General features: G+C 43.2%; 1 protein-coding gene across 1 annotated transcript in view; it reads left to right on the top strand.

Moving 5' to 3' along the window:
* The window catches only part of NEB (nebulin), a 212,268-nt gene that overhangs the window by 105,143 nt on the left and 94,462 nt on the right, over window positions 1-12,663 (top strand). Inside the window, exons 80-90 of the mRNA XM_078603725.1 lie at window positions 635-742; window positions 2,745-3,056; window positions 3,540-3,644; window positions 4,012-4,116; window positions 4,412-4,516; window positions 6,468-6,572; window positions 7,422-7,535; window positions 8,226-8,423; window positions 9,687-9,791; window positions 10,956-11,060; window positions 12,217-12,321. Of these exons, the coding sequence (XP_078459851.1) occupies window positions 635-742; window positions 2,745-3,056; window positions 3,540-3,644; window positions 4,012-4,116; window positions 4,412-4,516; window positions 6,468-6,572; window positions 7,422-7,535; window positions 8,226-8,423; window positions 9,687-9,791; window positions 10,956-11,060; window positions 12,217-12,321 (1,467 nt within the window). The remainder of the gene's footprint in view (window positions 1-634; window positions 743-2,744; window positions 3,057-3,539; window positions 3,645-4,011; window positions 4,117-4,411; window positions 4,517-6,467; window positions 6,573-7,421; window positions 7,536-8,225; window positions 8,424-9,686; window positions 9,792-10,955; window positions 11,061-12,216; window positions 12,322-12,663) is intronic.

Below are 12,663 nucleotides of genomic sequence, written 5' to 3'. Positions count from 1 at the left end.
CATCGTTTGGTTGTTGCTCAAATGGTTCAAGTTAACGTAATTGTTGGTCGATTGTGGGAGTTTGTCTTTAGAATAGATGCGTCATATATCTTACTGTACAATTACAATGTTCTCCTTTCAGTTGTATTCCTGCGACCTTCAGCATTGTTGACATTCGTATTTATTCATCCTCTTTGCTGCCCGCTAAACTATCGCTATTAACCTGCGTGAGAATGTTGATTTGCAAGAGTGGGGTGTGCTTTAGCAGTTGCGAGATGTTAAATTCCTCTCCTGGTATACAGGAAGTTGTGGGTTCGATCCCGACCTTGACGCCTGTATATTTGGAGTTTGCTGGTTCTCCCCGTGGTTGCGTGGATTTTTCTCCTTGTCCTCCGGTTCCCCCCCCCCCATTTAGAAACATGTGTTTAGAGTATTTGACTTCTCTCTATCATAAGCCACTTCATTGGGCTATCATTTGTGGCCATGTCGATTCTGAAAAAGAGATATATAGCTCAGTGAGCATTATCTGGTAAGATAAAAATAGTTTAGTTGAAATGAAGTTGACTACGATAAGAACAATGGAATAATGTGTATAAAATAATGCCCTCTCTCAACGTATATCCTGCACAAAATAATACCTCATTTTGTTTTCTAGAAAATATACAAGGAGAGCTGGGAAAACATGAAGGCGACGGGCTATAAGATCCCAGCAGATTCCTTGGATCTACAACAAGCCAAACTGCTTAAGGAAATCACCAGTGAGGTGAGCAACAGTGCACGCAAGACTCAGACACCTTGCAATAAAACTCACGTGTGAGCGCCGAGTGTTGTTTATAAACAAGAACGTGCAGGGCCAGAAGGTGCATTGCAGGCGCAACCAAACACGAGTCTGCCATCGTCTGCACCCAATGCATGCGCAACATAAGAAAGAATTGCCAAATACACGCTCAGGTGATTGAAACTCAGGCCGATTGACACGTAAACCCGCAATGCGTTTTGAGCCACCAGAGTGCGTACATATTCAAACAGGCTGATGCAGCCACCTTTCTTCACGGTTGAAAGTGTGGCCGTTCGTAGGGGTTACCCGTTCACCCTCCCACCCGGAAAATTCATGTCGGCATAACAATACGAATGAAAATAATTGATACGTCTTTTTTTATATTGTCGTGAATGTAGTGGCCACGAGTGGCTGCAAGGGTCATGTGAACCCATCACTGGCAAGATATACGAATGGAAAACAAAAAAACGTAGATTCTTACACGCACGATTCGATGTACGTATCTTGAGTTTTAAGAGGCGATGTTGCCAAATTGTAGCATTGTTGCACAATCCTAATAGCACAGCATGTCAAGTCATGTGACAGTTGCCTACAGGTTAATGGTGTGCTGGGTCACTGGTAGCAGTGTAAATAGTATCTTGCTTAATTATCTCCGTGGTTGTATCCGGGCCTCTATTATGTAAAACAGCCCTGTCTGCACACTGTGTGGAAATTTGCACTACTTCAAGATATTCGGGGATTTGATTTACACGTTGGTGGAGAGCCGTTTAGAACTAGCAGATCGGTGCGACTTGGGGGAGCTCATAGAGGCAATGGCGTAGACACCAACCTTATGCATGTAAGCATGTTGAACTTCTTTCACACCCTACGTAGCCGACCTTGCTAATCGGAGGTGCGGGGAAAGGACAACAAACTAAACACAAAAAGCAGCTCTAAAGAAGTGGGTTTTCAATCTAATTGATTTAAAAGTGCAGGGCTCCCAGTGGCTTCCTAATATCGGAGGGGGAGAGCGTTCCAGACGTCCGCAGAAGCGCATCTAAAAGGGTGCGATGCGGTGACCGTCTTTGTTCGATGGCCAGCCAAAAGCCGCTGCTGCGAGGATGACCAGAGTTGAGTGATGGTTTATATTACACTCTGTCAATATGTAAATTGCTCTCAACCACTTCAGCGTGAACACTTGATTAAATAAGCAAACGTAAAAAATAACTATTACGTTTGAGAAAAAAATCTAGCACTTCACTCAAAGGATAAAACTCTTGCATCATATTAAATTTAGAACATAAAATATATATACACGTACATTTATCTTCATTTGGAGATCACCTTTGTCGCTAATTATCCCTATCTTCTAAAGTGATGTTGTTACATAATTACCACTCATAGAAAGGCAGGAGTACTTGCCCAGCTATGTACAATATATTCGGATTATTCCCAGTACAACTAGTGATCATAATCAGCCACAAAAAATAACATAATGATGTTTCCAAGCTGCATGAAGATGTGACTTGTGGCACTGTGTGCAATATATCTGCAAATGACTCATGCCTCCCTATTGGCGGCATCATCTTGTGCAAGCAGATCCATCTCAACATTAAGGCCGCAATAAACAGATAGAGAGAATCAAACCACAGGGACAAAGAGAGACGTAGAGACACACGCACATACAGGAGAGACACAGAAATACACAGAAGAGACAGATGCAGAGTGAGACATGAAGAGAGAGATACAATAAGACAGACACATAGAGTCAGGCGCAGTAAGATACATAGAGATAGACAGGAATACACAGAGACACGGACGCAGATGGGCACACATAACTGTGAAGGTTTTTAATGCAGTGGAGCCCCTGTACACATACATGCCCAGAATCAGAATATGTATTCATACTGGAGGAATCTGATGATCTATAAAGCTCTTTTTCACAGCTGTCCATTAATGCCCATGCTGCACGTGTGTAAATTTTAACAAATGCCCGATGCGTGCACAGATCAAATACAAGCACGCACACATCAAGGACAGAGGCCACTTGATCGGGTGCCACAGCGTCCACGAAGACCCCATGCTCGAGCACTGCGCCAAGGTGGGCAAGATGCAGAGCGACCTGGAGTACAAGAAGGACTTCCACAAGACCAAGACCAAGTGCCACCTGCCGCACGACATGCTCAACGTCGTCGCCGCCAAGAAGTACCAGGGGATGATCAGCGACATCCCCTACCGCACCTACCTGCACCAGTGGACCTGCATGCCCGACCAGAACGACGTCATCCAGGCCAGGAAGGCCTACGACCTGCAGAGCGACGTGAGTGCGCCATCCGGTGTCACGCTTTAACAACGTCGCGATTGCTCAACGGAGGAGCCCGAGTCCAATAAACACGGAGTGGTCAGCAACAACGAAGGGTACCACTTGAGCTCTCGCCTGGTTAAAATGAAAGAAAACTTGGAACTAACTTGAACTTTGCAGCAGAAATATCTTCCCAAGGATACAACTGAAGTTGTTCACGATAAGGGAGGTGTGATAACTACAAATATGATGGGAAGCTCTTCCCTTCTTCCGCAAGATTCCTCATACGCTGCCGTGCCAGAGTATCACGCTAATTACTTCCACTCTGTTTCCATCCATTAATAAGTTGAAATTCTTATACGTCTAATGGAAATCACCTGATGTGAGTCAATGAAGAATGTCTAAAGTTGTCATGGGGTGGCTGGATTATTGTTTTCTGCCTTTTACTAAGATGTATCTTTTATCCATGTTTATGAGTGCGTTCATGCTGTTGTTTTGCAGTTTGTGTACAAGGCCGACCTGGAATGGCTCCGAGGTTGTGGATGGCTTCCCACCGGATCTGTGGATGTGGAGAAAGTTAAAAGGGCACAGAATATACTCAATGATGTGAGTTGAGTTTTTATTTTATTTTCTTGGCATCTCAGGCCACTCGTTGTTAAGAGTTGCATCATCAATTATTAACAACCTCGTCTTGACTTTCCCAATGATTATAACCATAGTTATTATAACGTTGTCATCGACATTAATTTATAATGGGAGAAATGTAAGTATTTAGTACTCATATTTGATTAGCATATGACTTGGCAACATACTTATATAAGGATAATGTATTCATTTCAATCAATAATATCCTTAAACTCACTCACACCACAGACTTACTCTGTGATGACCGTAATACACCGATCCTTCGTTGCTGATGTGCTCGCACGCCACTGATACGGCACCAACGCTTTGTGCATTTGTTTTGTTCCAGAACAAGTACAAATCGGCGGCCCTGCAGGGCACGAGGAATTACAGCGTAGTGACCGACACGCCCGCCTACCTCACTGCTCTGCAAAGCGGCATCCAGCTCAGCGATGTGAGCTCCATGTAAACACATTACCAGTCAATGCCATGCGGTGAGAAGAGGACGTTCAAATTAATCCACAATAATGTGTTTTTTTTTATTCGATCGCGTAAATATAAATGTGTTGTTTAAAAAAATAACTTTATTATGGCTAATATTGGTCGTGAAAGCCTATATGTTAAACTGACTAGAATTAATGCGTTGTTCTTTTAATGCATGCATAATTAGATGCTTTTTAACCAAGTTATTTTAAAATCTAGCGGCTTCGGTGCAATGATGAGGCGGGCGGTATGCCTTTGATTTGCAGGTGAAATACAAGGAGGCCTTCAACCTGGAGAAAGGGAACAGCCACATGTCACCGGACGCCCCGCAGTTCAACCTGTCACGCGAGGCCTCCAAGCTGTGCAGCGAGGTCCCTGCAGCACCGCCATCCACACGGAGGGCTCATGCGTCCTCTCCACACTCGGATATGCAAACATAACATTAGTATTATTATTCGTAATAGATTGGTTTGGTACTGTAATGATCTGGACAAATGTACCACCGTAAGACTTTTCACCACCCGACACAGCCAAACAAGTTAAATTGTCACGTGTGCACGCGACAATATTTACTGTCTCAGCTCTCCCGCCCGTAAGTTGAAGAACAATCCTCACAGCGAAATTCGGCAATTATTATAAACGGAGTTCTGCTTCGAACTTTGCCCAGCATCTTCAGAAGAAGATCAAGGAAGTCGTAATACAATGCATGAAGTCAAATGATATTATTACATATATAGCTAACACAAATATAAACTTTTGCAGTTGGAAAACTATTGTTCAGATAGGGTTCAAGGTAAAGCTTTTCATATACATCTTATGACCTATAAGTACATACTGGACCTTGACTGTTCAAATCTAGCAGCGGCCCTGGTTATTACTGTGAGTGCATTAACCGTAAAAATGTTTAAGCCATCTTCTTCAGAGTGGATGTTAAATAATCCATGATATAATTTGCAAGATTAGGTCATTGCTGACAATTACAAACAAAAAATACCCGCAAACTACTCACTATTTTGGTATTTTACCAGGTAAGGCCGACTGAGCTATTTTGGCCACAAATGATAGCTCAACAAAGTAACTTATCATCACGTGGACATTTATAGCAGCCAAATACTCTCCAACACATGTTTCATAGCAATCATCTTCTACATAGCAATAATATACTGCAAAAACCTGGCAGGACCATCCTGAAAGGCCATGAGACTCGGCGAGGTTTTTCTGGGTAAACACATTATACTATAATAATATAATTACAAATGTAAATTCATGAAATGAGGCTTAGAGCTCTATGTTACCAATTAGCACATTTGCCCAAAATCTACAGAAAATAAGTCCCTCATGGATATACAAAGACCATGAACGTCTCTGGGTAAGTCATTACAAAGGACGAAGCCAGGTAAAAGGGATCACGGACGTGGTTGCACTGTGAGTGAGTGCAACAAAAATTCAGTGCAACGTTGCATATCCGTCACAAATCTGCCCTCACTAATTAACTGCCCGCACCCAGCACACCCAGCAATGTGTTCTTGATCTCGCGTACATTCGCTTACTCCTGAAGCACAGCACCGCACAGATTATTTGGGCTGCTATACATTTTGACATGAAAAGCCACTTCTTTGAGATATCATTTGCGGCCAGGTCGCTTCTGAAAAAAAAGCAAATAGCTCAGTGGCCTTTAACTGATAAGATAAAAACAATTGTTTAGTTTCATTTGTATACTTTTTAAAGTTAATTGTTTACCTTTCTAATACTTTGCACTCCTATAGGTTTTTTGTTTTCTTTGTTGTAACGTGCTGACCCCGTGGCCTCTACTGGATGTCTGTGAAAAAGAGCTTCATAGCTCATCAGATTTCTCCAGAATAAATAAATGTTTTTATTTTGAGGTCGCTTCTGAAAAAGAGCTATATAGCTCATTGGGCCTTAACTGCTAAAGTAAAAATAGTTTAGTTTAGCATGTTCACATGGTTAAAGCAGTAGTTTGCACTTTACATTTGTCCAGTGACCTCTGTGAGCACGGTGGTGTATGCAGCGCCAATGTTCTGTCAACGTTCACATATCCGACCCTTTCACACATCCGCCAAAAGTTAAGTACCCAGTGAGTAGTCGGATGTGCCACGTTGCGCCGTACCTCCTGGCACCAACTGCAGTAAACCTTGAGACATACCACACCACATAGACGCTGTGGCTTCCACCTCGGATGCCGCTTATTGCTGTGAGCCAATGTTGATAAAAATGATGCTGATGTTTCGTTTCTCTGTCTCCACTACATCGTTATGTTGCACGGCAGTAAGTGGCAGTGTTTTTGTTCCTCTGGCATTACAGAAGCTGTACAAGGAGAGCTGGGACAATTCGAAATCCACGGGCTACATCCTCCCTGTGGACTACCTGCCTCTGGTCAATGCCAAGAACATACGCAACAACAGCTTGGTGAGTCGCGGACCCTCAACAGGCGGACTGGGAAGGGGGAGACGGGGTTAGAGCAGACATTGACACCAATGCAAGCGACATCGAGAATATTATTTATTGCTTTACAGACGTGCACATTATTTCACGGCGCCTGTAACAATTGTATTGATTCACCAAATTAAAATAAATTCTCATGCTCATGATGTATAGGTTCATCGAATGTTGTGCATGGGAACTGATTAATTAAAATGTATGCAAAATTATCTTTGCAAATGGCATGCCAGTGTAACATTTAAGTTTTAGTGACTGAACTTGAATGCACAAATTTAGACAGAAAACTTTTTGAAAATACAAACGAGTTGGTAAGATGAGCCAAAATATAATAGAAAATATAATAGAAAAGTATATAATCGATTCTTGAATAAAAATTGGATTCTGACGATTAATAAAATTGCTGAAGGATTGAATAGTTATGTGTCTAGCATTTACCATGATTGCATAACATTGTTAATTGAGGCAAAGTTTCAATGATCTTAATCATATATTGATGAGTTGTCCCATATAATTCTTTTAATTTCAAAAGTCCTTGCTGGAGGGTTGAAATTGGACAGAGGGCCTCAATTAATTCGTGGCACTGAAACCCTTGAAACATCCGAGTTTCGCCACGACCCTTGAGCCATCCACCCGACTTATTTTCATCCTCCCTCGCAAAAATCTATTGGTCACGTGCACATTTGGAGTTATCAACTTTGGCCTGAGGAGGTGGGGGGGTGTGAGTTGAGAGGCACAGGTCTTAAGTTCTGGTGGACTTGGTCCAGGCGCGGGGGACTTTGCGGATGACCTCGGCTCCCCTATTTTGCGTCTGTGCAGCTGAAGTACAAACAGGAGTACGAGCAGACCAAGGCGCACATCCAAGGCATGAAGTCCATGAAGGAGTTCCCTTCGGTCGCGTTGCTGCTCAACCTCGCCAAGAACAGGAGCCAGGTTCGTGTTGACGTCACGGCGCAGTCGTATATGTGCTGATATTTCAGCCACTCAGCTAAATGCATGTTGAACTTTGAGCTCAATATTGTTGGACATAATCCTTCAGCAAAACATATTCAACACATCTATTGCAATGCAGTGTAATTGAGATGTATTATAGAAGTGTGACAAAGTGATGTTTTGTACGTAGAGATGGGCGCATTCTTGAATGGTTATGTTTGAACACCATCAGACAGATTCACGGATACCAGGTTAATATGACCACATGTATTTTTTTTGCCTTTTCAGTATATACAAATTTTCTCTTGAAACAACGTAAGGGTTTTTTTTGGGTTAGATCGTGTGAATATACATGTGTCGTTAAACCCGCCACTATCCGACACCGCTAATTAGTAAGGTTTGTCACGTTAACAAAATGTGCCAATTCGGTACTACTTCAGCACACAAGTGTGTTAGAGAGTAAACCCACAGCATGTACAATTTTAGTACAACTTATAACTGAAGTCAGTGTTAACTGTCAGGATTGATGAAGGGGACAGTAAGAGTTTCTTAAAACATCTTTTTGTAATTCCCTCAACATTTGCCGTCAGCAAACCCAATTCAGCTGCAAGTTTTCAACTGAAATTCGAATGACGCGCCCGCGATTTTAAGACCAAGGCAACCTCGCCGTGCAATGCCTCTCGCTTTCAGCTGGAGTACACGAAGGGCTACGAGAAGACAAAATCCAAGGTCCACATCCCGGCGGACATGCTGAGCAACCTGCAGGCAAAGAAGTGCCAGCAGATCCTCAGCGAACTGGAGTACCGCCGTCACCTGCACCAGTGGACGTGTCACCCCGAGCAGAATGAAGTTTTGCAGGCGCGCAAGGCCTACGACATGCAGAGCGACGTGAGTGGCGCCGTGCCTGCATCAACGCCTTTTACACCGTCGCGCTTGCTAAACGGAGGATCCCGGGTCCTGTGAACACCGAGTGGTCAGCAACAACGACAGGTACCACTTGAGCTCTCGCCTGGTTAAAATTAAAAGCAACATCGAAACTCACTGGAACTTCGCAGCAGAAATATCTGCTCAGAGATACAACTGAAATTGTTTACGATGAGGGAGGTGCGATAACGGCAAAGACGACAGGAAGTTCTTCCCATCTCCCGCACGATTTCTCAAATGCAGCCGTGCCAGAGTCTCACACTTGTTACTTAAACTCTGTTTCCATCCATTAACAAGTCTAATGCCAACCAATTTTCGCTCTCAGTTCTGCAGCACTGATGGTGATTGGGATTCGAAAGAGGCCTCCAAATGTTGTCAGTGACTTTAAATACAAAAAAAACGAACGCACTTGTTGATAGCCTCAGCCAGATAGCCACACAACAGGGCAAAGCCTCTTCAAGGGTACTCTTGATGAGTGTCCAAACAGTGTCTGAGTTGCTACATGCTTCCCAACTGCGAACAGTGATACTCACAGGTATATTCTCTCTGTGTCTCTACCCTTAATTTCTCTCTCTTCCACTTATCCTCCTCATCTTTACGTCTATTACATCACTCAAAGAACATCTACCAATCTAAGGCATTGCCTTGTGCATACCCTAGGCCTCGAAGGCCAACACTTTTCTTTCCATGTGGTCATTTGTTTTTAAAGTGGATGTTTGTTTTTGTGTGTGAAGTATTTATTCATACCTTAATTTATTACACCGTACTCTTTGGTTCTTTATTATTATTAATATTATTTTATGTTAAAGAAGCAGCTTATTATTTCTGTGGTCATGAAACATGTTTACAGAGTATTGTACAATATTATAATTGGTTTTTTACACTTCTATCTGGCAACAAAACTGACACCTTTTTTACAAGGAGTCATGTTTGCATAGACCACAATACCTGCAGCCATAATGCAAACAAAAAACATAACTCTGATAATATATGCACTGTCCTTGAAAAAGGTGTCAGTTTTGTTGCCAGATAGAAGGGTAAAAGAACAATTATCATATTTTTTACTGGCAAATGAGGTTCCAATGGGGGTATTGTACAATATTTAACAAATAGTCAGTTAAACATTGTATAATGCTAAAATCTTTAAATGACGAGAAAACCCCACCACAACAGAAAACAATACCTATCTTATAATACTTGTGTCCTTTACGTTTCCTTTTTTTACAGATTCTATACAAAGACGACCTGACTTGGCTGAAGGGAATTGGCTGCAATGTTTATGAAACACCCGACATCATGAGGGCCAAGAACGCCTGTGACCTCATCAGTTCTGTGAGTACCCTTTGTGACTCGTACTTTCTAATGGATCGTATTTGCTTCCGATATTAACCCTTTTGTGCTATTGCAGTCACTTCTCGAGGTGATGAATCATTCCGTAACTGTCACAGAGCAGTGCAACCCCCTCCCCCCCCCTGGTCGAGAACAGTCCACGGAAGCAGATATCACAGAACTGCTTCTGAGATCCCAGAAATGCTTCTGGGATCCCTTCAAGCGACACCGTACAAGGGGCAGTACTGCTAGATGGAGTGATGTTCCTTGCTTGACAGTCAGAACCAATATTTGTAATTCTCAAGAGCTGGGACTTAGCCATATGAAGTGCAAAAGCTATTTTTTTCTTGGTGGATTTTGAATATGGTTCTTGGGGGCCGGGCTGACACCATCATCTCACTACCATTGAGAACTTAGTTTAATCACAGGCAGCTGCCTGGATACCAGCTCAGCGCTTGGAGTTTTGAGCCACCCGCCTGCTCCCTTTGTCACTCAAACATATACTCATACACTGCACGTATATGTCTGCGAAACATGTAATTACACGAGATACTAAACCCTCTGTTATCAAAGCAGCATACCTGTCAACTCCTTATCAGTGCCTACCTTATTACAGACCAATTCAGACCTTATTGGTCACTCTGTACCCTTATAAATCTCAACGTTCATTCTACAAAGACCCATCACAAGAGAGAAACACAAACAAATAGACAACACAAAATTTGTACTCCCTGTACAAGAATATGGGTAACCGTATGGGTTGACAGGTATGAAGCAGATTTGAAGCTTTCGTGACTGCAGGAATCCATACTCTTTGGTTCTTTTGGTAAAGTCACGTAGTTAGAAATAAAATAAAATATAACAAATCACAACGTTTCGATCGTAACATAAGCAGTCGTCATCAGGCCTGAAGACGACTGCTTGTGTAGGTATGAAGCAGGCTAACATGTAGATTGGAAAATCCTGATTGTAAGAAATGTTTTGAAACATTTATTTTTCACAAACAACATTTGTTGATAAATTCACTTTGGAGAAGCGTCCACTGACTAAGAGTCGCACACGCGTGCGGGAGGATTATCGAATGCTGCTCGTGAACAGAATGTACTAGACGCCAGCCTCCGAGCCACGGTTTTGTTTGTGTGTGCGTCTGCCTTCACGCTTCTGCAGAACAAGTACAAGGCGGCCGCCATCGAAGCCACGAAGGAGTACAGCGTGGTGACCGACACGCCGGCCTACATCACCGCCCTACGTTGCGGCCACCAGCTGAGTGACGTGAGTCACCACGCGCGTCGCCGCCCGTGTCGCCGCCAGCCGCTCCGTACCACCGTACTGAGCTGCCCCGTGCCGTCGGTCCGGAGGAAATGGCGGTGATCCCAGCCCGTGGCCAGTGGCCATCAATAGGCGCGGTCAAATCGGCCTGCAAAAAAAACCACTGGAATATTATGGGAGTCGTAGATATCACGTAAACCGTCCCCGCACAAGTAGTGCAGTATCTCTTTCCCTAGCTCCTAAGAATGAAGATGTTGTTGAGAGTTATCTTACAAAGGAGTTACTTTAGTTGATTTCTCAAATACACTTTGAAATTGGAATGTATTACCTCATTCGTAATTTTCACGCTGGAGCAATTGATTTCGTCCGTGGGTATATATCACTATACGACAATTGTGATGTTCAGTGAATCATGTAGAATCCTCACAACCGAATGCGAATTAGGTCAGTGTTTTAAGAGTTCGGCTGAAAATAATTCAGACATCCGTTCAAGAGAAGAGCCGTTCAGGAGTCGGTTTGTCAGTCATCTACATGCAAGTGAAAATATCGATAATGCGTTATTGTTCAATTACCCAAGGTGCACATATAGCACGTACGGGGTGAATGGTTTAGAAGAAAACGATATGGCACTCGTTGCAGTCGGTCAGGAATTGCATTCGCAGAGACATGCTAACGGACTCATTGGAAAATATATGATGATATCCATTGATGTACCATGGTAGATACTCCTAGACTAGAATGGCGAGCCAAAGCTATGTTATGGTGAATGTGTCAAACGCTCTGTAATCAAGTAACATGCAGTGCATGGTAAAATCTTAACAAGAACAGCCACTATACTGTGGTGTGGTTATTAACCACGCTGGAGTGTTTCTAAGGTGGGGTGACTTTGCAAGTAAGTCGGGATTTGCTCACACCCTTAGAAACTCGTGATAATTATTGTTGCAGCGGCAGTTTAAAACCCAAAAAGGTTTTACCCGTGAGTATTGTTCCAGCTTGCTTCGATGTACCTCGGGATAATGCACACAACAGAGTATTAGGGTTAAAGAGGTTTACCAATGTTGATGTCAGGTCATCGCAATGCATGAACGCAACATGAGAGTAGCCCACGAGAAGTGGCTGTATTCCTGATGCCTCCCCACCGTCTTGCTTCCTCCCACAGAACAAGTACAAACAAGCGTTCATCCGTGAGCGCGGGAAGTGTGTCATACCCTCGGATTCATTGGCCAACGTGCACTCGTCGGACGTTCAAAAGCTCTTCAGCAATGTGAGGTTAACCGCATGCGTGCGCACACGCGTGCTGGTAGTCACACGAGTAGCCGTTGCCGCAGCACCTCAACGCCGACAGTTTTTTTTTACTTTTTTCAAACTTTTACAACAGGATCATGAACGACACTTCCCAAAGCTCCAAGAGTCCATGGGATATTCGTCACGTTTATGACACTTATGCGGATGTGAAGCTATAATCCATCATATACCGTAACTTAAGCATCATTGCTTTTTCTCTTTATTCAGTCATACGTGCGACCGTGTCACTTTCTGCCCATGTGACTGGACACTCCATGAATTCACCCTGATGATCAATTATCCAGTATTGTACGTTAAATTG

This window comes from Lampetra planeri, chromosome 21, assembly GCF_965212315.1.
Source record: "Lampetra planeri chromosome 21, kcLamPlan1.2.h2, whole genome shotgun sequence".
Lineage (NCBI taxonomy): Eukaryota > Metazoa > Chordata > Hyperoartia > Petromyzontiformes > Petromyzontidae > Lampetra > Lampetra planeri.
This window is presented reverse-complemented; position numbering and strand designations above follow the sequence as displayed.